The sequence below is a fragment of the Monodelphis domestica genome, chromosome 1, assembly GCF_027887165.1.
Source record: "Monodelphis domestica isolate mMonDom1 chromosome 1, mMonDom1.pri, whole genome shotgun sequence".
NCBI classification, from domain to species: domain Eukaryota; kingdom Metazoa; phylum Chordata; class Mammalia; order Didelphimorphia; family Didelphidae; genus Monodelphis; species Monodelphis domestica.
The window spans coordinates 224,257,539-224,280,955 of record NC_077227.1 but is presented as its reverse complement, the minus strand read 5'-3'; the positions used below and the strand labels follow the sequence as shown (position 1 = coordinate 224,280,955).

At 34.2% G+C, this 23,417-nt stretch overlaps 1 protein-coding gene across 1 annotated transcript in view; it reads left to right on the top strand.

Moving 5' to 3' along the window:
* Positions 1–23,417, top strand: part of TC2N (tandem C2 domains, nuclear) — a 70,964-nt gene that overhangs the window by 4,789 nt on the left and 42,758 nt on the right. Inside the window, exons 2-10 of the mRNA XM_007472548.3 lie at positions 5,392–5,445; positions 5,996–6,097; positions 10,390–10,620; positions 17,030–17,197; positions 18,730–18,821; positions 20,733–20,808; positions 21,530–21,630; positions 22,255–22,371; positions 23,064–23,255. Of these exons, the coding sequence (XP_007472610.1) occupies positions 6,052–6,097; positions 10,390–10,620; positions 17,030–17,197; positions 18,730–18,821; positions 20,733–20,808; positions 21,530–21,630; positions 22,255–22,371; positions 23,064–23,255 (1,023 nt within the window). The 5' untranslated portion in view covers positions 5,392–5,445; positions 5,996–6,051. The remainder of the gene's footprint in view (positions 1–5,391; positions 5,446–5,995; positions 6,098–10,389; positions 10,621–17,029; positions 17,198–18,729; positions 18,822–20,732; positions 20,809–21,529; positions 21,631–22,254; positions 22,372–23,063; positions 23,256–23,417) is intronic.

The window sequence follows — 23,417 nt, the reverse complement described above, 5'->3', positions numbered from 1 at the left end:
TATCTCTGTTGCTGTTTTAAATTTGTCCTCTTGTTTAGGGTTCTCTACTAACTACCCTTGGAGGGTTGGGTGTATATAGTTATTGTCATTAATGCAAGACTACCACATATTCCTTCAATTTTAGAACCCCAATTCTATTTAACCTCCTAACAATTGTTAACTTTTACAAAAGAACATTTACTTCAAAAGGGTAAGAGGGTTAAACATAAACATTTCCTCGAACATCCATACACCCTCTAATCATTATTCACCCTCTAATCATTTGGTAAAGGGGGGCATTAGGTTCACATTTTAGCCCAGTTTTTATGAAACATTAATCCCACCAAATCTCTAGTGTCCTTGGGTTGCCTTGCTGTCCTGGAATTTTGACAGGGTCCAGTACTGTGGTCTCTACACTTAAAACTGAAAAGGACAAATGAAAAAAAAAAGTCAAAACCCAATTTTGTTTCTCCAGGCTTAAAGGGAGATAAAAGAGAAGGTGGACCGAGAAGGATCTGCCCCATTTAGTGCATTGTCCATGCTTTGGATAAAGAAAATTTGCACTACTGGAGGCTACCAGTATGTGAGAGAATGACTGTGCCTACAACTGATAGATGTAAACATAGATCCAGGTCTGACTACACAGTCAATGGAAAGAAGCTTCTCCTACTCATGTAGTAGGAGAATGCAAAAATGTTTTCTTGCTGAAGCAGGTGCTTGGTGTCTTCCACAGCATTGCTACCATGTAGTGAGCTGGTTATGCACCAAAGCCTAGTTACACCTGCTTCCCAGATTTCTTCACGTGAGAATATGTCCATAAAATATCACACCTCTTCCCCTCCTCTCTTTACTTATCCCTTTCTGTTTGAATAAGATATGCCTTTCCATAATTATATTTCATTTATATATCCTATCCTACATTATCAGTGATCCTTATCTAGGCAAATCAACTTCATTGCATTAGGGTCTCTAGTTCATCTTCCTTATTTGTACACATCCGTGTTTCCTTATACATTTGTATATAGACATTTGAGGCCAATGATTTTATTGCTGGTTCCTTTCTTGTTCTCTGGAGATTTCTAGGAATCTGTTGCCCTTTTTTTTTCTTTCCCCTTTTCTACATTCTAGGAACATTCTTTGTTATCAGGTTTGTTGAGCATACTTTGGCATTTTGCTCTCTCTCCCTAAGTCTTTTTTATATTTTTTCCCCAGTAATATTTTATTTTTAAAGTTTTTTTGGTTAAAATTTTAAGACTTTTAAGCAGATGTAGTTTTATTATATTTAATTAGATACATTTCTGGTCAAGAGATTCATAGTCCAGATATCCAAATCTATTCTCAACTACATCTGTTTAATCAGCTCTGGCTTTTGAAACTTAAAAAATTAAAAAAAAAGCTTAAAAACTGTTTTTCAGTTGTATAGCTTTTAATACTTAATAGTGCCTTCTTGATTTTTCTGGAATTTTCAATTGTGAATACATGAGTCAGCAGAAATAGCCTAAAGATTTGCTCTTTTATCCATGTACAGGTCAAGGTCCTAGTTCAAGCCTTTCATCACTTCTCACTTGTACTATTGAAATAGCTAATTTGTCTCTTCTCTTCTCCTATGAGCCGCCAAATTAATGCCCTATAGTACAGGTTTGACTATATCACTCTTTTGCTCAAGAAGCTCCATTGGCTATTACCTCTAGGCTAAAATACAAGCTTCTCAGTTTGACTTTATAAAACCTCCATGATCTGACTCCAACTTATCTTCCCAGGTGTACTGTACCTTACTCTTTTTTTACCCACTCTCTATTCTAACCAAACTGATTTTTTTTTTGCTGTTGCCCATACATGACATTACAATTGCATTCCACAAATTTGTAGCAACAGACAGTGATTCTGAACAATTTCTTGTTTGCTTTTGTTTCTTTACTCCCTAATAAGTTATCTATTGCATTATTTGTTACCAAATTAAAATGAGTAAAATTGGGATTTGAGAAAATTTCCATCTTGCCTTTTGAGATAATTAAAGGTATCTTAAGGTGTCGGGAAGAAACAAACTAATGCTCTGAATGTGTAGTTCATGGTTTGTGAAATGAGAAGGGATAGAGGAAATGGTGGAGCTTTTAGGGGAATAATGAAGACTTAAAAACCAAGCTGGAGGAGCTATTAGAGTCCTTCAGAGTTAATGTCCTGGGGATATGAATACCTCAAATATGTCCAATTGACTGACTTTTTGGACTCTGTGAATAAATAATATAAATGGGAGAAAAAAGCAAAAGCAAAGATATGGCTTACTTAGTTCCTTTAAGGGATGAGGGCCTGAACTATGGTGGTGGCTATGTGAATATAGACAAAATGCATTGTGGAGAAAGAATCACAGAGTTGACAAGTGATTGGATGTGAAGGTTCATGGAGAAAGAAATGTTGAGGTTTTGAACTTTGATTACCAGAAACATGGAGGTGAACCCAAAGAGAATAGGGAAGTTAAGAAGAGAGCCTTTGGACAGAAAGCTAATGATTAAAATAAAACAAAACAAAACTCAAAATATGTTGCCTTTGAAATGCCTATGGGTACAATTGATGCCCAGTAGACAGGTGGTTATATGGGGAGTAGAGTTCAGAATAAAGATGAACTCTCTCTCTCTCTCTCTCTCTCTCTCTCTCTCTCTCTCTCTCTCTCTCTCTCTCTCTCTCAGCTCTCTCTCTCTTTTTCTCTGTCTGTCTCTTTCTCTATCTAGGAATTGCTTGCATAGAGGTGCTACCTAACCTGTGGGATTTAATGAGATCATAGAAATAAAATATAAAGAGGGAAGAGAAGGTCCAGGACAGAGCCCAGTGATATATCCCACACATAAATAATAAGGCAAGGATAAAGATCCAGTTTAAGAAATTTAGGAATAACCAGACAAGCAGGAGGAGGATCAGGAAAAGAGCTGTGTCAGAATATCCTAGGGAGAAGAGATCTAAACAGATTCTTAATCTTTATTTATTTATCTATCTACCTGTCTATTTATTTGCTTGTTTTTTTGTTTATTTATTTATTTGTTTATTTTATGTCTTATCTCCCTTTGGCAGGCTATTAAAGCCTTTGCCACCCCTTCTGAAAATAATGTTTTTAAAAGCATAAAATAAATAGGATTGTAATTATATTGAAATAAAACATAAAATATATTTTCTAAAAAACATATTTTAAAGATTCTAGTTATGGAACTACTTCTAGGTAGAAGGAATAATCAAAAGTATTAAATGTTGCAGTAAAGTCAAGAAAGGTAAATATTGAGAAAAGACTATAGGATATGGCAAAAAAAGATCATAGGTGATGTTGAAAACAATCTTTCCTTTTTTTTGAAATTACTTTAGCTTCTTCTTTTTGAAGTTTTAAGGCTGAAGTTTTCCTTTGAGATTGAGGGAAGAGAGGGGAGTCAGTTAAAAAATATGCAGGGTATTTTTAATCAAAATAACCTGGGAAGCCTGAAAGTGTAATACTGAATTAAGTAAACACAATTTCTTTCTTCTTCTTGTAATTAAATTTTAACACCTCACTTTCAGGGAACAAAATTTTTAAAAGTTAATATTGATTTTGAGGAACATGGGATTATCACTACTTTAGATTCTCCAAAAAATGTTTAAAAGCAAATTTTAATTTACAAAACCAAGTGTATACTGAGGTCCCTTGTTCCAGTGTAGGTCAGTCATATCATTGATGAATAAAACTCCTGCTGGGGAGTCCTATCAATGTAGATAACACCTTCTGTTGAACTTGAGTGTTAGAGAGTTGCCTAGGGCAACAAAAAATTAAATGATTTACTCAGCTAATTTGCGTCAGATGTAAGACTTCCTGTTCTGTGATATTACCTCTATATCAAAAGGATATAGGTAGAGGAAGGTTTTTCATTAAATCAAAGAACAATAAAAAAATTAAATCAAAATGTTTCATTAAACCAAAATACAATGCTGTAAAACCACATTGTAGTGTCATTTAGCTTACTTGAATTCAGCTATACCTGTTCACCTGGAATGATGGCTCTCCCTGAAAAAGGGCCTGCCAACTTTGTTCTGTTTTTCTTGCCAGCTGCTGGGCTAACTAGCAGAGATAGCATGTTCATTTTTTGCCTTGGCAGTTTTTGGGGCTTTCTGTGTTCTTAATACTTTAATTTTTCTCTTTAACTGTTTTCTCTTTTACTCCTGCTTATAGTGCCAAGGACATTTTGGGTTTCTCTTATTTCCATAGCCTCTTTTGGAGGTTTTGTTATGGCTTGGGGTGGTGGTAAAAAAGAGAGAATGTCCAAACAAGGAAAAAGCAAACCTGGTTGCCATGGGGAGGAAGCCAACTTGTTGCTTACTTACTTGCGCTAGGGACAGAGGGGATGGGTGTGGGGTGTGTGTGTGTACACTGTTATTTGTTTTCAGAGTTGGGAAGACAGTCTTTTCATGAAATTTAACCCCTTCTTCAGCTCTTCATCCTCTTGAATATGTCTGTTGGATTATGGGGGGGGATTTCTCCTTTAAGATTTCATTTGAATAAAGTATTTACATTTCTAGCTAATTAAAAACTGTGAAAGCATTTGTGATGACTGAAGGGTATTAAATTTATTGTTGGATAACATGAACTATTACTGATGGCAACCTAGTACCTAAAAAAGCTATTGATCACTATGCCTTGCTTATACTAACTTCCACCCAAAATCAGCTTTCTCCAGAAGAAAGTTCTACTAAGAAAGAAACCAGTGAATTAAATGAATTTGGGCTTTTTATTATTTTTACTTTATGTGCTAACTTTACAACCTAACCTTTATGCAAGATCTAATTCTACTGTCAGGATAGAAACTGGACTTGTGATTTAATTCATATACAGAGCCCCAAGATAAAACTGCCTGTATCAAAGACATTTGGCATCTTCTCTGCAACTGATGGTCTTAGAAAGTTGTCTAGTACAGAGTGGTGTATCTTTGCCTAGAATCACACAATGAGTATATGTCTGAGGTAGGACTGATTTTGTGATCATTTAATATACTTTAAAAATTTGAATTTTAGATATATTTTGGAGGATAGTGAGTGCTGTCTATATTGTTGGGTAAAGGAATAGGAAAAGGGCATAACATTTTGGGAAGAATTTCAGTGGAAGTCTAATTCAGCAGATAAACCAGAGCTGTATCTGCTAGGGAAAACCATAGTGCTACTTTATACTGGTGAAACAATTTTTTCTGCTATAGAGAAACCTTGTCCTAAGCATTTTAACTAACGAGTTAATGAAAACAGAAGCAGGATAAAAGGTAGGCAGTAGAAGGAAGGAAAAAAGAACTGACAGTTGCTGATCTGAAAAGTAGCCAATCTACTAGCAAGTTGCAAATTAATTATAATCCTGTACAACTGTTATATCTTATTTGTCAATCAACTTAAATTTTTTCTTTATTTTTTTGATAGAATGGGCAGAATTAACTTCACTTCAAGAAAAGGAAGCATTGGTCCCTCTCTCTGGTAGGTTTTACTTCTGGTATCTAGAAATGTGTAGGAAAAAGGGGATCATTTCTATGTATTTCTGCTAAGGCTTTGTTATCTTTCCAGTTTGACCCTAGAAGTGGATTTAGGTTCAAATAGCTTTATAAAAGCAAGGAAGACAGAGTTTTCTCCCACTATTTTTTCAGTTTTAATATCTAGACATTTTGATGACTTTCAGTAAGTGAAACTATCCATAATTTATTAGGAAGAAAAGCTTATAGAATTCTAGAAGGGGCACAAAGAAAGTGCTTTTAATTTCTTAAAGGCATTGACCTTAAAATCTTCACCATGCTTCCAAAGTATAGATATGGTTTATTTAACAATAACCTTTGTGTATTTTATATATTAAAATGTTAGAATATAAACTCATTGCTAATAGGAGGGATTGTTCCATACTTTTGTACTTGTATTCTTAGTGTCTACCATCATCTTTGGCATATAATTGTCACTTAATAAATACTTATGGATGGACTGATGAATTAATAATTAAGTATTGTCATTTTGGTTTCTTCTTTATTTCTACCAACAGATACATTTACGTTTGGAACTTTGTTTTTATTGCTATGAGACTGGATTTTAAAAGTAATGGCAACAGAATTTCTAAAAAGCTGCTGCAGAGGCTGTTTCTATGGTGAGATGGAAAAATATAGCTATGAGTTACATATGCAGCTATAATTTATTATTAAGCTAAATATCAATTATTGCCAATACTAATTTGTATATATTACTAAGTACTAATATTATTAGTAAACAAATTAAGGTAGTCCTTTACTTTCAAACACTTGACTTAAGGACCTAGAATACATGAATATCAAAGGACTCACCTTGGCAGTTAACATGGCTAATATTCTCTTCTTTGGTTATGACTAGAAAATTCATTGCCCTTCCTGTATCAACTGTTATTGGAAACTATATATTTTTTTATTGCTAAAGTCTTCACAGGGCTTGTCACTGACAGAACCCCCAGGGGAACCACTGTTACCAGAAATGCTTTCCCTACATACTGGGGAGCCACCTATGGTGGACACAGATGTAAGGGAGCTTAAATGCTTTGCCTGTTGTCAATGGTTGATAGGGAGAGTCTTTGTGTGGGCTTTGCCTATTAAAGAAGTTTTGTTCCTGATAATCCCTACTGTGTAGAAGGCTTTTTCCATAGAAGCAATGCTATAAATTGAGTCTACATTTCATTGTATTATAGTTCAAGGTACTTTTTGCAATTTAAAAAGCTTTTTATGGACTGCATTGAGAAACCTAATGTTATTTCCTTTGGGTCCCAATTCTTGGTTCAAAATTCATGGATTCCTTTTGGAGAAGAAATTGAGAATAAAAGCATCTTAGATTCTCATTTATCTCAAGTTACTGTAGTTTTATTTATAATGTATCACTTATAGTAATTTTTTCCCTATGCAAAAATGTTTTGAATACTTAGGTTAGAATTGTGTGGTATAAATTATCTTAAAATCTTAAGTCATTATTAGTTACACAAAATTGGCATTTTATTTTATGTATATATATATTTTTTCAGTCTGAAACCATGGTTCTCAGACTTTTTTTTGCAGTGAAAGAATCCTTTATTTTATTTTTAAAAACGGTTACCTTCCATTTTAGAAATCATCTCAGAAAGCCATCCCATATTATAAATAGTACTTTTTAGAGAGAAAAAAAAAATCAGTACAACTGATCAGTACACGGAAAAAGTCCTAAGACATGTGCAATGTGTAACATCTGAGGACCTCCCACCCTCACAAAGGGGAGGGTTCACGTGTTTTCTCACATCTCTTAATTTAGGTCCTGCTTAATCTTAATAATGTTATTATATTTACTTTTGATTTTTTGGTATGCAATTCTTTTCATTTGCATTGCTTAGTTACTGCATAGATTATCTATAATATTATGCTATGAATATTATTTTCTTGACCCTGCTTACCTCAGAAACTTGACTTGTCCTTTTTATTCCCTGTAAAGAGATTAGCAGGAGGCTCAGAGCTACTACCCCTATCAAATACTGTTTGCTTGGCCTCATAACAAGCCCTTCCTGCTGGCTCTTTTCACACCAGGTGCTCCCTGGTGACGCCTGAGAATATTGAATTGAACAAACCAGGACAAGGTCACTGCAAAAACCCACTGTGCCTCTCCAGGGGAGATTACTCAGGACTATCATTAGGGAGTCTGGAGAAAAATGAATTGCAAGTGGCAAAGCTGTGCAGGAAGACTTTGGTGCATAGAATAAGGGAGACCTCTCCACCTTTGCACTCCATGCAGGAGCTAGGCAGAATTGAACATTTTCCATCAGAAAGAACTAGCTTCAGAGCTGCCTTTCTTGACATAAAGAAATAAGTTGAAATAAATAAAAACCAGTGTAGTATGTAGGGGAGTATGAGATTTGGGAATGTGGCCCATTAACAGGTATTCCTTGAGGTGTAAGGAGTCTCTGTTTCAAATAATGAAATCTTTGGTTCGAAGAGTATGGGCAGCTTAGTCACTTGAATTGCACAATTCCAAATTGCCTTATGAATTTTTTTCTTTTTTTACCAATTCAGAGCTCTACCAATAAGATATTTGTGTGCTTGTTCTACAATCCTTTCAATATTGACTGTTGCCATTTTGGGGGTCATTTTTGCCTTTTTTCAGGCTGTGAGATGAAATGTCAGGGTTGTTTTGATTTGCATTTCTCTTCTTAGTGATTTGAAGTGGAACCCTTTGTTTTTTTTTAAAACCTGTTAGAATTCTTGTAAATCTTCAAAAGTTATTTTAGAAATGCTTCTTGATAATGGTACCAGATAAAACTTTTGTTTCAAAGAGGCTATTGAATATTTTTCTTGACTCACAACCAGCTCCAAAAGAGTGGATGAATTTACAGTTATTTCTTCCTTTTCCTGTCCAATTCACTGAATCTTAGATCTGGAAAGGACTTCAGAGACTATCTAATTCAACCTGTAGTTAAGGAACATAATGATAATAGGTAGTATTTAAATAGTGTTCTAAGATTTGCAAAGTGCTTTACATATGCTTTTTCATTTTATCCTCATAACAAAACTGGGAGGTAGGTATTATTATTAGCCTTATTTTACAGATAAGGAAACTGAGGCAAATAGAGATTTTTTTTTTTAAAAGTGATTTGCCTACAGTCTGTGACTGCTACCTCTCTAACTACCATTAGTGTCTGAGACAGGATTTGAATTTAAGATTTCTGGACTTCAGGTTCAGCACTCTATCTACATATCTTGGTTACCTTAAAACATCCAACAAATGTCTTCATCTTGACAGTTTTCAATGAGGTGCATTTGCTACATCTTGAGGCAGCCTATTCTATTTAAAAAATTTTTAAAAAATTTTATTATTATTTTTTTTAAACCCTTACCTTCCATCTTGGAATCAATTCTCTGTATTGGTTCCAAAGCAGAAGAGTGGTAAGGGCTAGGCAATGGGGGTTAAGTGACTTGCCCAGGGTCACATAGCAGGGAAGTTTCTGAGGCTAGATTTGAACCTAGGACCTCCCGTCTCTAGGCCTGGCTCTCAATCCACTGAACTACCCAGCTTCCCCCTCCCCCATTCTATTTTTTTAGATAGCTGTAATTATTAAGAAGTTGTTTTTTTCCCCTTAAATGCGGCTTATACTTGCCTCTTTGTTACTTTCTACCTACTGTTCTTAGCTCCTTGGTTATGCATACACATAACAAATCAAATGTGTAACAATAAGTCAGTCAACAAACATTTAAGTGGCTACCATGTGCCAGGTTTTGTCCTAAATGCGCAATAAAATCTAAGTCTAATCCTTTTTCCTTATGGCAATCTCAAATATTTAGCGAAAATTATCTTTTCTGGGCTAACCATCCTTGATTCCTTCAATTGCTATTTATGGGGTCTGACTTGTCACTCTTCACTACATAATCTTCTATTTATCAATGTTGTTCCAAAAATATGCTATTTAGAACTGAACTGTATACTCCATGTATGATATAACCAGTTCAGAACAAAGTGACTGCTACCTCTCCAAATCTGGAGAATATCTTATTTACCGCAGTCTAAGAAATAATTTTGACTGCCATAAAAATATTGTTGATTTATTGCACTTGCAGCCCCCAGAGTGGAGGCTTTAAAAAGAATGATTTTGCTTCTCAGACCAACTTTAAAATGGGATCAATGGATGAATTAAATTGGGATGTATACCTAGATGGTCCTAAAACAGTATAAAATTGACACAAAGAAACCAATTTTCTTCTCTCTAAGAACCAATATAGGAGGAAAGTTATAGCAGATGAAGGTATATAAAAGTCTAAAAGAAACTTTCTTAAATTATAAATTTCTTCTCCAATTCTTTTAAGGCTACATGAGGTTACCTTTATAAGGTGACCATTTTTGCTGAACCAGGAATTGAGACATGTGATCTGACATAGGTCTATCACCTTCCATTTATAAATGACATAGAATATTTTAAGTTGGAGTAGTTTGAGGGAAAATATAAAATGTATGACTTCAGTCCCCATTGATCTTCTAATGAGGATGAGCAGATTGGCAGGAGGAAAAGTGAAACAATCTAAAAAAAAAGGAAAAATAATGAGGAATAGTGGGATTTGGAGAAAATGTAGAGTATTTCCAAATTGGAACAAGACTTTTTGGATTATGGTAATATGTAAAAGATCTATGAATAAGCATGGGGGAATTTGTTTACCAATTCCTATAGAGTTAGTAGGAATATGTATTTAGGGAGTTGTCTAAAACAAGTATGGATAAGTTTGCCTAGGGTAATATAATAATAAGATAATATCAGAAACAAGATTTGAACCCAGATCTTTCCATCTAAACCTAGCACTCTGTCCTCAATGTCTTAGATACTCTATACAACTTTTTATTATTACATATAAATACATGTATATTTATCATTTTTTTCTTTTTATCATCATTTTTATTATTTGCATACAGCTTCCCCAGAAAAAGACTCTAAAGCAGCAGCTCCAAATGGACAAAATATTACGTGTCTACCTCCAATGTCTTCAGTGTGTGTTAAACGTCAGGTTGGTTGTACTGAGGATTATCTCCTTTCTAAAATTCCATCGGATGGCAAAGAAGTGCCTTTTGTTGTGCCCAGATTTAAATTATCTTATATTCAACCCAAGCCTCAAGCAACTCCCTCACATATGGAGGAACTTCAAGGTAAATGGCAAAATAACATAAATTAGAAGTTCACAGTTAGGTGTGGATGTTGCTACTCTTTTTGCATTCCTAGGAGCACAGATCTAGAGCTGAGAAGGTCCTCAAAGGATGTTTAGTACAATCTGCCTATTTTCATATAAGGAAACAGATCTAAGGGGGTTGTATGCTTTTGAGGTGGAATTTGAACCTGTCTTATGACTACAGAGCCAGTTCTATCTCCATTTTACTGTACTACTTCCTTTAATTGTAAACCTTTTCCAGTGAAAATTTACCGAAAGAATAGCAATTTTGATTTGAGTGACTTTCAAGTTATATTTTAAAGATAATAGAAAATAGGAGAAGAATCACCATATTGGAGAAGAACAAATGCCCCAATTTAAAAAAAAAAGGTAGAACAGACTCTTCATTTGAAGAGGACAGTAAACTTAACTTATCCTGAGTAAATGTCCCAGTTTTCATATAAAGGAGGAGAACAGAATCCTACTTTTAATAGGTCAGTGAACTTGACTTCTGTTCTTATAATAAATCTAGAGTATTCTTAAATAATTAATATCTAACATGAGATAAAGTGACTACCAAGAGTCAGCACGACTTCCTTAAGAAAAGATGATCACATGACACGACTCATTAATTTTGCTTTTCATGGAATTATTAAACTAATAGATGAGAGAAATGTGGTGGTTATAGTTTGCTTTTTAGCAAAGCTTTTATTAAAATATCTCACCATTCTTGAGGAAAGGATGGAGAGATATGGACTAGATGATAATATAATTAAAATGGATTCTGAAATATTTGACTTGGAGAGTAGTTTCCTATAGTTCCAAGTCAGTATAGTAGATGGTTTCACCATAGGAATATGTGCTTTGCCTTATGCTGTCTAACTTCTTTTATCAATGATTTAGATAAAGGCATAAGTGACAGTCTCATTAAATTTGCAAATGATACAAATCGTGGAAGGATCACTAACATCCTAGATGACAGAATTATCAAGATCCAAAAAAGAACTTGACAGGCTAGAGCATTAGGTTGAATCTTATAAAATGACATTTAATAAGAATTAACCAGTCAGCAAATCAGTAAGTATTTATTAAATACCTACTATGTTCCATGGCTTGTGCCCTGGGGATACAAAGACAAAAAAGAAAATAATCCTTGCTCTCAAGGGTCTTAGACTTAGGTACAAAACAATCACCAATGTCACAAGTTTAAAGTTGGAGAGACATTTTTAAATAGAATTTGTTGTGGAGTTTTAGTGGACTATTAAGTCTGATATGAGTTAGCAATGTGAAGTGGCAACCAAAAAGACTAATGTGATCTTATGTGGTATTGATAGGCATAGCTTCCAAGATGGGAGGTAATAATGCCACTGTACTTCTCCCTTGCCAGACCTCATCTGAAATATTGTTGCCCAATAAGTATTTAGAGGGGGCAAATCAGGATACTGAATTGCCTGAAAGATTGGTGGAAGAAACTGGTGGCATTTAGTTTAGAAAGGCAAACAATTAAGGGGTAGTTGATAACTATTTTCAAGTTTTTGAAGAGCTGTCATGCAGGGAATGATTAGACTTGTTTTGTTTGACCTCTGAATGAGAAATGAGCAATGAGTGGAAGTCACAAAGTGGCAAATTCAGGCTAATGTCAGGAAAGCATATGAACAAAAGCTCTCAAAAAGTAGAATTGTCTGACTCAAAAGGTGGTAGGTTCCCTCCTTATTGGAGGTCATACATAACAGAGAACCTTTGATGAAGTCCAGGGCTAATCATCCTATCCCTGTTTTACAGATTAAAAAACCTCAAGCTCAGAAGATAATTTACTTACTCAACATCACCCTTAGTAGTGACTTTTGGGTGGTCATCAATGGCCTTGGCTAGATGTTGGGCTCTTTGTGGTATTTTAGAATCAAGTTAAGTTGAGAGCTCAGAATAAATATTTTCAGATAACTATTTTAACCCATCAATTTATTTTAACCTATAATTAAAATGAAGTCATTTCTCTGAGTATAACATTGTTTGTTAATAGGGGCATGCAATTTATTTATAAAGGATGGATTAATCACATCTAGTTCTGCGAAAGACCACAGAACAGGAAGTTGACAAATATGAGTTGTGTCTTCCTTCTGATTGGCCTGATAGTAAATAATTTGGACCTCTCCTGGCAGCCTGATTGGTGGATATTTTAAAGAGGAGATAGATTTAGAGATCTCAACTATTCCCCCATTACATCATCATAGGGAGGGGAAGGACTACTTTTCAGGTGAGTGGGTCCCTACAGCTTCACCAAGCTAGAGAAATGTGGCTGACCACTCTTCTGTGGTACTTGAAGAAATGGAATGTCAGCTAGTTCATGAAACCCAGCTTCCTCTAGCAAATTTTGGATAGAAAAATATGTTGTCTCAATTGAGTTTTCACTAATTCTTTCCCCTGTTGTAGACCAAATCACCCCACATCTAGATGAAAATCTGGCAAGGACAAAAGGGCATGTGCTTCCCAAGCCCTTGGGGAGTTTGGATTCTTTTTTTTTTTAATAAAGAATAGAGGTCTTTGCTGTGCCTTTAAAAAAAAGACAAACAAGGGTTTCTGACCAGTTAAATGCCTTGAGATATGAGAGTGATTGCCTTACTCAGTTAAGTCCTTGAGAGAAACTGCCTGACCCTCAGAGGCTAGAGTTTGAAGGAATGAATGAATTCATAGAAATATTGTTAATAAATATGATCTAACATTAATTTTCATCAGGTACAACCTTAGAATAATTCTACTTTCACTTTTCAAGTGGCTGAAAATTATTATAGCTCAGTGACCATTATGTTGGGTACCTCTCATATGAATTTCTATTTGGTAATTATATCAATATTCAATATATTGTAAATTTTTTGGAAGTCAAGAACTAGTCTTCTTTTTATCTCTATCAATAGCTTTTGCATGTAGTAGATGTAGTAAATGTTTGAATTGTATGATGAGAGGCAGCATGACATAGAAGATAGAGGGACATCCTTGCACGCAGGAAGATTTTGGTTCAAGTTCTACCTATAACAGATATTATGTGCCCATAGCCAGTTCCTTAACCTCTCGTTGCCTCAGCCAACTCTATTAGACTATATAAGAGAGTAGCTCAACTGCATTGTTGAAGTGAATTTCTACCCTAGGAATTTTCCTTAGTGAAGAAGATTGTTGGTTCCTAAGGATTTTTTCTTTTCTATCATTCTTGAAATTGATGATAATTAACTAGTCACAATTTTTAAAACTGATGAATAATTAGAGATTGACTTGTATTGTAACAAAAAATTCTACAAGCATCTACCTTTATAAAGTTACCAGGCTACTGTAATCTACCAGTGACTTAGTGCATTATATCGAAACCCTACTCTAAAGTCAAGGTTTCCTATTATATTAGTCATTTCCAACTCAACTGCTCAGCTTTGCTGCCTATTTTGAGTTTTTCTTTTCTTTTTTAACTTGGACTATTAAATATTAGAGAAATGCCAAGTACTTTATGTAAATATTTCACTGATAAACAGCTGCATTTATACGAGTCATGTTTTTGGCGTTTACAATAATCTAGCTGCTTCTGGAAACCACAGGAAAGGAGGAAAATGAGGAAGCTTCAAGTGGTTTACATTTATAGCCCAACTTTTGCAAGATAAAATTCACTGTACCACTGTTTCTTCTACTCCTATTTGAAAAAGGGGAGATCAGAATAATTTGTTTTTGAATTCCTAAGCTCCATTTCTGATCTCTCTCTTTCCCTACTCTGTTCTATGGTTCAGCACAATGGAGTTACATCATACATTATTTCATTCCACTTATTTAAATCCAACTTGAGGAAAACAGAGAGAGAAAAATAACAATTTCAATTGTTGCACTGTGTTCACTCAATAAACTTTTGCTTTGAAGTGAGAAAACACATATGAATCTGTGGCTCCCCCAGGCAAAATCTTAGAAATCCTTATGATGGGCACAGTGAGATACTAAGAAGGGCAACTTATCCTTGTTCTTTGTACTATTTTTTTTGAGCTCTAGAAGGGCCCCTCTAAGTATCTTTTGTTTTCATTGGTGAAACAAGAAGAAAAGACAGCTATGTAATGATATATATCATTATAATATGTATTATAATAATATAATTAGGTTTCCATGGTAGCTTTCCCTCTAATTTTCAGTTTTTCTGTTAGCTCTTGTTAAACATCTTTATTTGCATTCTTTTTACAAAAAGCATTATTCTGGTCTTATCATAAGGAATGCTTGAAAGTCCTATATTTCATTAAATATTCATTTCCCCCCTAAAGGATTATACTCAATTTTGATATGTTATTTTTTTCTTGGTTATAATCCTAGCCCCCTTGTCTTTTGGAATATCATATTCAAAGCCTTCTGTTCCTTTAATGTGGAAATTGCAGAATCTTGTTGGATTCTGAATGTGGCCCAACAATATTTGAATTTTTTTTCTGGGTGTTCAAAGTATTTGCTTTTCAATGTGGTTGCTCTGGAATTGGGCTATAATATTCTTAGGAGTTTTCAATTTGGTATCTCAGGAGGTGATCAGTGGATGTTTCCAATTTCTATTTTACCCTCTGAATTTAAGATATTGAGTCAATTTTTCTTAATACTTTGGTGAAAATGGTGTTTAGGGTCTTTCTTTGATTATGGCTTTGAGATAATCTAGTAATTCTTAGATTATCTCCTCTTGGCCTATTTTCTAGGTCAGTTGTTTTTCCAATGAGATATTTCACATTTTTTTCATTCTTTTGAATATTTTATTGTTTTTTGATATCCTGTGGAATCATTAGCTCCCATTTGCCCATTCTAATTTTTAAGAGATTATTTTCTTCAGTGAGATTTTGTATCTTTCTTTTCATTTAGCCAATTCTGTGTTTTTTTAAAGAATTTCCTTTCTTTAATGAATTTTTGTGCCTCTTTTACCAAGCTGTTAATTTTCTTTTCATAATTTTCTTGCCTCCCATTTTTTTTCATATGTTTTCCTTAATCACTCTACTCAACTCTTCCTTGAACTTTTCCAGAAATTCTTCTTGAGCTGCAGATCAATTAGCATTTTTCTTTGAGAGTTTTTGTATGTAGCAAATTTCCTTGATGCCTTCTAAATTTGTGCCTTGGTCTTCCCTGCCACTGTAGTATCTTTTTATGACCAAATTGTTGTTTTCTCATTTTTCTAATCTATTTCCTGACTTTGAAATTTATACTATCGTTGGGCTTTGTTCACCTGGGGAGTGGGGAAGCACTGCTCCAACCTTTAGGATTTTTCATGCTGCTATTTTCAGTTAGTTCGGGGTTTTGAAAGGTTTTGGTCTTCCAAGGTGTTATGATTTGGGGAGAGGTGTGCTCACTGCTCTCTTGACCTACTCTTATGTCTTTCCCCAAGAAGGGCTCCTGGACCTCTGAAGCCACAAGTGCTAGCACTTTTCTTTGCCTTGATATTGTGACTAGGGCCTCTGCTCCCTTTTGACTGACCCCTAGAATCCCTCGCCACCCTAGAACAGCAACCCAGAACTGCTTATAAGCTATAGTTGCTAATCAGTGCCAGTTGAATGCAATGCCAGCCAAGGATCCCCTATAATAATTTTCTGGCTAGTTGCTTGACCCCCCACTGTCTCTAGGCAGCTGTTGTTGCTCTGGGCACTGTTATTGCCACCACATATGTGAGCTCCAGACAGGCTTTCATCCTAGTGTCAAACTTCTGCTGATGTCCTGAATTTTCTCAGGTTAATAAATGTCTTACATGGACCCTTTATTGGTACTGATGCTCCAAAATTCGATTTGGTACTTTTATTTTAAAGCTGTTTGGAGGGGAATGTTGAGAGAGTTCAGCTGAGTTGCTTTTAATTCACTATTTTGGCTCTGCCCTCTACTAAGCTTTTTTTTTTTTAAACCCTTACCTTCCATCTTGGAGTCAATACTGTGTATTGGCTCCAAGGCAGAAGAGTGGTAAGGGTAGGCAATGGGGGTTAAGTGACTTGCCCAGGGTCACACAGCTGGGAAGTGTCTGAGGCCAGATTTGAACCTAGGACCTCCCATCTCTAGGCCTGACTCTCAATCCACTGAGCTACCCAGCTGCCCCCTACTAAGCTATTTTTAAGAGTAATTTTGACTATATCCTTAAAAAAAACTAATTATGTGAGCTTTAGACCTTAATCTCAAAATAAAATACAACCCCATGGCACTTTTTCATTGCTTTGTTCCCCTGGGAAGATGGATTATGACTTCCCCAACTGTGGTGGAGGACAAATGTACAAATAAACTAGTCAAGAAAAAATTCCTGAATTTTCCTTTCTTTCTACCTCTCTGTCTCATTCTACTCTTGTAAAGTTGTGTTTTTGAGGAACCAATGAATAATGTTTGATGGGGTGTGCCTATATATAGTTCTTTTAATGTTGTATATTTCTAAACATTGTGTTTTCCAGGTTCTGCCAGGGCCTCCTTTAGAGATCGAAAAACAGAACTTTGCAGTTCACCCTTGGATGGATCTAACTATGACATATATAATCCAGTCTTTATGCATCAACATGTTTCACCTGACTTAAGTAGGCGATTTCCTCCTAACTCTGAAGCTCTGAGGCTGTATGGGTCAGGTAGGAAGTAATATTCCACTATCTTTACTCTGTTCCTTCAACACATATAGAAACAAACTAAATCAGTACTATGCAGCAATATTCTTGTCATTGGAAATAAAGTTGAAAAAGTCATTATTGCTTGAGTGTAATTAAAATAGATGTTTTTATTTAGCAGTTTACTACTTTCAAGGTAGCATGGCAGTGTGGAAGATCCTAATGACTTTGGAACCAGAGGCCTTAGGGCTGGTTTTGCCATTTGCTACCAACTAGTCTCTATGATTTTTGATAAGTCTTTTTATTTCTTTGGAACTCAGTTCCTTCTGTAAAATCAGGTTGGTCTAGATGACCTCCAAGGTCCCTTCTAGCTCTAAATTTCTGATTCTGTGACATTCTTTATGTATGATAAGCCATGTAATATGGGCAAGCTTTAGTTAATTTTGATTTTCCTCAAGAGAAAGAATTTTGTTTTAATTTGTACATTCATTTACAAATCCTCCTGCAGAAATGTTAATGTTGTCTTTTTTCTTATGCAAGAAGAATGTTGCATAGCATGTTATAGTAGAAATGCCATCTGTTACATTTTGATTACTTTATAAACCTTTGGTTTGTGTAAACAAAGGTAGTAGATATTACATAATAGAGAATGGAAATTTTCCATTTTGTTTTTGTAAAGGTGAATTTTTGTAAAATGTAACCGTTGCTACTTAATTTCCTTTTATCGGTATTTGCCTTATTTATAAAATTCTAGCTTGTTTTCAAGGATGTATCAATCTATAACCTAATTATAATAATAGCAGACATTTAGCAATTTAAGGTTGCAAAGGCAGTTATATGCACATTATGTTTTAATCTCCAAAAATGTAAGCATTTACTCTTGTAAGGTTTGGAGTCAAGAGAATTGGATCCTGGTTTCAAATCTTCTTTCACATTTTCTAGCTATGGAACTATGGCACGTGGTTAAATTTGGGCACATGGCACAAGTCATTTAACTTCACTGAATCTCAGTTTTGACATGAAGTTGTCTTGTTTTGTAATTTGTCATTAATTTTGACTATTGTTCTCAGTGGTCATGGCTTTGCTTGCATACATACAGCTAATTAAAAAAATTGTTTCCACACCGGTAACCAGCACTTTTCTATCTGTTAATGTACAGTTGATTTCATTTTTTGGAGATTTTGTATTTTGCCATATCCAGTGCCTTTTCATTCTTTCATCAAAGCAAGTATTCATGTCATTCAGATGCAAGGCTTCCAATTAATATTATAAAACTTTGCTTTTTTTTTTGTTTTTACAGTTTTCATATCTCCTCATTTGCACACTATGAAGGGACTGTTTGCCAAGGTTTATGTTGACTGGGTTTGGAGAATCTTATCTAATCCTTCATGTTATTTTTTGCTACTTTGTTCTCTGCAACAGATGGTTCAATCAAATTAATCCAATAAACCCAGAAAAATAGCTTTTTCTGGAAGGGTCCATTTGTCAAGTCAGTAACAAAAAAGCCCATTTTTCCTTCATGAGATAAATAAAATTTTCTTTACTTCTCTTTACAGTTTGTGACTTAAGGAGTTCTAAAACTCCTGGTTCCCCTGGCCTAAGCAAATCTATGTTTGATCTTACTGGTTCATCACAGCGCTTCATGCAAGTAAGTTGTTAAAATGCACTAAATTTGTTCTAGTAATTGACTTTTAGACTCAAGAATTCCAGGAGTTTATATAGTATAGCAAACTGCAATGGGACAATATATCATGATGGAATCTTTCTTTGATGTTTTTTGTTTCAATGTAGGTGAATAAGCTCTTGAAACTATTAAGATATATCATTAGAAGAAGTTTTCTTTTTTTAAAAATTTAGAATATTTTTCCATGGTTACATGATTCATGATTTTTCCCTTCCTCCTCCTTAACCCCCTCTCAGAGCTGGCGAACAATTCCACTGGATTTTACATTTATCATTGTTCAAAACCTATTTCCATGTTATTCATATTTGCAATAGAGTGATTTTTTTGAATCCCAAACCCCAGTCACATCCCCATTGAACTGCCTGATTGATTATGTTTTTCTTCTGTTTCTATTCTCACAGTTCTTTCTGTGTATGTGGATAGAATTCTTTCTCATAAGTTCCTCTGGATTGTCCAGGGTCATTGCATTGCTGCTAGTAGAGATTATGTTTGATTATGTTTGATTGTGACAGTATATCAGTCTCTGTATACAATGTTCTCCTGGTTCTGCTCCTTTCACTCTGCATCAATTCCTGGAGGTCATTCCAGTTCACATGGAATTCCTCCTTTTCTTTATTCCTTTCAGCACAATAGTATTCCATCACCAACAGATACCCCAATTTGTTCAGCCATTCCCCAATTGATGGACACCCCCTCATTTTATAATGTTTTGCCACCACAAAGAGCATGGCTATAAATAATGAAGTTTTCAATTGACAACTAAAAATATTCTTATTTTCTTGGACCTTCCATTTCTTCTTTGGTATATACTTAGGGAAGTTTGAATTGCCTGGAATTTAAACCTTTGGCTGAAATTTCTTATCTCATTAACCTTTCATTCTTAAATATAATTATGGATAAAAAAGTCATTTCATTGGGTAAAGTATTTTTACTAGGTACCATTTTAGACACCAAGAAACAATATTGTTGTTGTATGCCAAAGATCTGAACAATTTCATTTTTCTTTTTGTTGTATATAGAGGCTACTTAAGATTATAAATTTCAGAGAACGTACATTGATACATTGCATTGATAAATGAATATTCATTACTGAAAACTCCCATCATAGATCAAAGTCTATTCTTTCCTCTGCCCCCTCCCCAAAAACCCTATACATTTATTTAAACAGAGAATAAGGTCCATTGTCTTAAAGTTACTGAATTTTATGCATGGCTAACTGAGTTTTAGAGTATTTTAGTACTTTGGAAGAAGTTTTGATTTTCTCTGCATTATTTGTTACATATTATTAATGGCTTTAGCTTAATTTTATTTCTTCCTGTGATAAAGCTGAACTAAACACAGAACATGTTTTTCCATTTAATAAAAATGAGAAACTGTTTTTGAGTACTGAACTTGGAGTCAGGAGAAATATAGGTCAAATTCTGTCTCTGACACTTGTTAGCTCTGTTCTGTGACCACAAGCAAGCAGCTTAATCTCTTTGAATCTCAGCTTCTTCATCTTTAAAATGAAATACTAATACATTACTCTCTCTAGCGTTGCTATAATGATCACAGGAAATAATGTATGCAAAAAGGTATTTGTAAACCTTAAAGTACTATGTAAATATTATCAATTATTAATCAATAATAAGTTATTTAGTAACAATGTAAATGTATCATTTTAGGTGAAGTGGTTTCTCCGAGTTTCTTCTGCCATAACTGAGTGATAAATTTGGTGAGGTAGTCCATTAGTGTTCCTAAAAGTATGAAATTCTGATTGGTGACTTCACAAATTAGTTTATTTGCAGCATGGAACGAGAAGCAAGTGACATTTTTTCTCTTTAGACTTTTAGAATTTGTTGAAGTTTATGAATAATGAAAATTTTTTCCTTGTAGCGATATGATTCCATGTCTAGCGTACCAAGCAGTTCATCTTCAAGGAAGAATTCTCAAGGCAGTACTCGAAGCCTGGGTAAGGAATATAACTTGATTTCTTATACCACTGGATAAGTTTCAGATAGTAGTAATTAAAAACTACTTGTGATGTAGTGGGGGTTGGGGAGGAAAGCTTTATATGTCTATACAATAATAGGAGTATCCCTAAGGTTATGGATGATCTTAAGAAATGCAGTTGCCCCAGAGAATCTATTCTGCCTTTAGACTCCTAACTCCTGCACTGATGCAACATCATCAAATGAATGTTTTTGCTGGTTGTGTTCTTTTTAATGGAGGTTCTGAACCATGAATTCTAGTGTCACAGAAATACTAAGTCAGAAGTTAATTCTTGATCCTTTCTAATATATTCCTTCCACTGCATTTTTAAGATATCCTTTTATATCTCCTTAACTTTTAAGTCTTTTGAAAACAAATTCTATTGTGTGAATTTAGTTTTCTGAATGACAGCTTTTTTTCTTTTTGAGATATCAAGAAAACAAGACAAAGGAACAAACATTTAATAAGGGTTTTCTATATGAGTATTAAAATGGGTTTTTAAAGAAAAGCAAAAGGAACAGACCTTTACATTTACAAATACAAAAAAAAATTAATTCCTCCCCTCTACGACCTTACTTTCTAATAGGGGAAGTACCTGCTCAGGAGTACTGGGTGGAAAATCAAAGTGGATAAAATCAGAGTTTATATAGCGTGAACTTTTGAATGGCATTTCAAACTTCATTTGTAGTTTCTCACTTCAGATACAATCACATTATCTGGAGATGAAAGAGATTTTGGAAGATTGAACATAAAATTGTTCTATAATTCTTCAGTAGAACAGATCTGGATCACAATTCTACAGGTAATTGAACATAGTTGATTTCCTGCCTTTGTTACAAAATGAATTCTGAGGTACTATAAATTATCCCCTTATGGTATTCTATTATAAAAATAACAGGTTCAGATGCCTATTTGTGGAAGTTATCTTTTTTCCTGATATGCTATAAAATATTCAAACTTTGTAAATTATTCTAGTTTCACTGTATTTATTTACTGTGGTATATGGTTGCTCTGTAGAACCATCATGGTGTAATAGACTGTTGAGCCTGGAGTTAGGAAGACCCGGGTTCAAATTTTGCCTCTGACATTTATTAACTCTGTGACCCATGGAATGTTATTTAATTTCAGTTAACTACTTATAATTCATCTACTGAGGCACATAGCCAGTGTTGGGGGAGGAAGTTCCCTGAACTGTTGAAATTGCAGATTCTTTGTGTTTTTTTTCCCCAATGTTTATATTTGTACTTCAGCAAGAATCTACTTCTTTATTGTTTTAATATGGAAAACATAAAAAATCCTTAGTTTGATTAATTTTGAATCTATTTTTCGTATAGTTATTGCTGTGACACAGAGTTAGGGTACTAAATATGAATTACACATTTATATTCTTAATGATTCCTAAAAAACTCCATTTTGAATGTTTTAGTGCAGAGATTTGATTTGGTCTTCCAGTTATGGAGAAAACCCTACTATTTCTATAAAAGGAATATTGACTTTGCCCAAACCAGTACATTTCAAATCTTCAGCCAAAGAAGGATCCAGTGTAAGTGGCAACCATGTTTGTTAAATTTCATTATTTTGTTATTCATGTTTTCTTCTGTTGCATTCATAATCAAATGTGGGAATAAGTGAAAGAGTAATTTGTAACCCATACTAGTTTAATGCTGTTCTGAAGAATATTAGATTTTAAATGTTCATTATAAAGGTGTCCTGGGAAAAATATGCAGTAATAAAACTTTTAATGAATTTCCAAATTATTATCTTTGAAATTTTTATTCAAAAGTGCTATGGATTACATATGAACAAAGTCAGTAAAGAACTCAATTGTCATGATTGTTTGATTATAATAATTTTAAATTCATACAACTCCTTCCAAAACTACAAATATATAATCTGTAGTTTTTTCTACCTATAAACCTCTATATTATTGTTGTTTCATTCAGTTGTCTTAAGGTTGTAGTATGGTTTAGTAGGACCATTATACCAGGAGTTGTAACATTGACTCTCTAATTTTGGCTTTATTACCTAGTTAGTAACTTAGTTACCTAGTTAGTTACCTAGTTAGTAACTTCTTTCAACCTTAGTTTTCTCATTAAAAAATATATATATAATTATATATTAATACTTGCCCTTCCTGTTAAGATTAAAATGAGATAATGTTTGTGATAGGTGTTTGTTGTAAAATGCTTTCCAAAAATAAAACAAGTATAACTGTTTTAATTTTTACTTTTCTAGGTTATTGAATTTATGGAGACTTTTGTATTTGCTATTAAACTCCAAAGTCTGAAAACTGTTAGGCTGGTTTTTAAGATCCAAACCCAAACTCCTCGGAAGAAAACCATTGGAGAATGCTCATTATCTCTCAGAGAGCTCAATGTACAGGAAAGGGATTACTGTTTGGATGTAACACCTCCCTCAAAAATCTCAGTAAGTAATAATATTACATAACTTGATAAGTATCTTATACTTCATGGATTTTGTAGGAGAGAATTAGCTAATCACAGACTTAACCATTCTTCCTGTTAAATAAGCTTTGCCTATTTAAATTATAAGTGGTTTACACTAAGAACCAGTAAGTTTTTTGGTTTC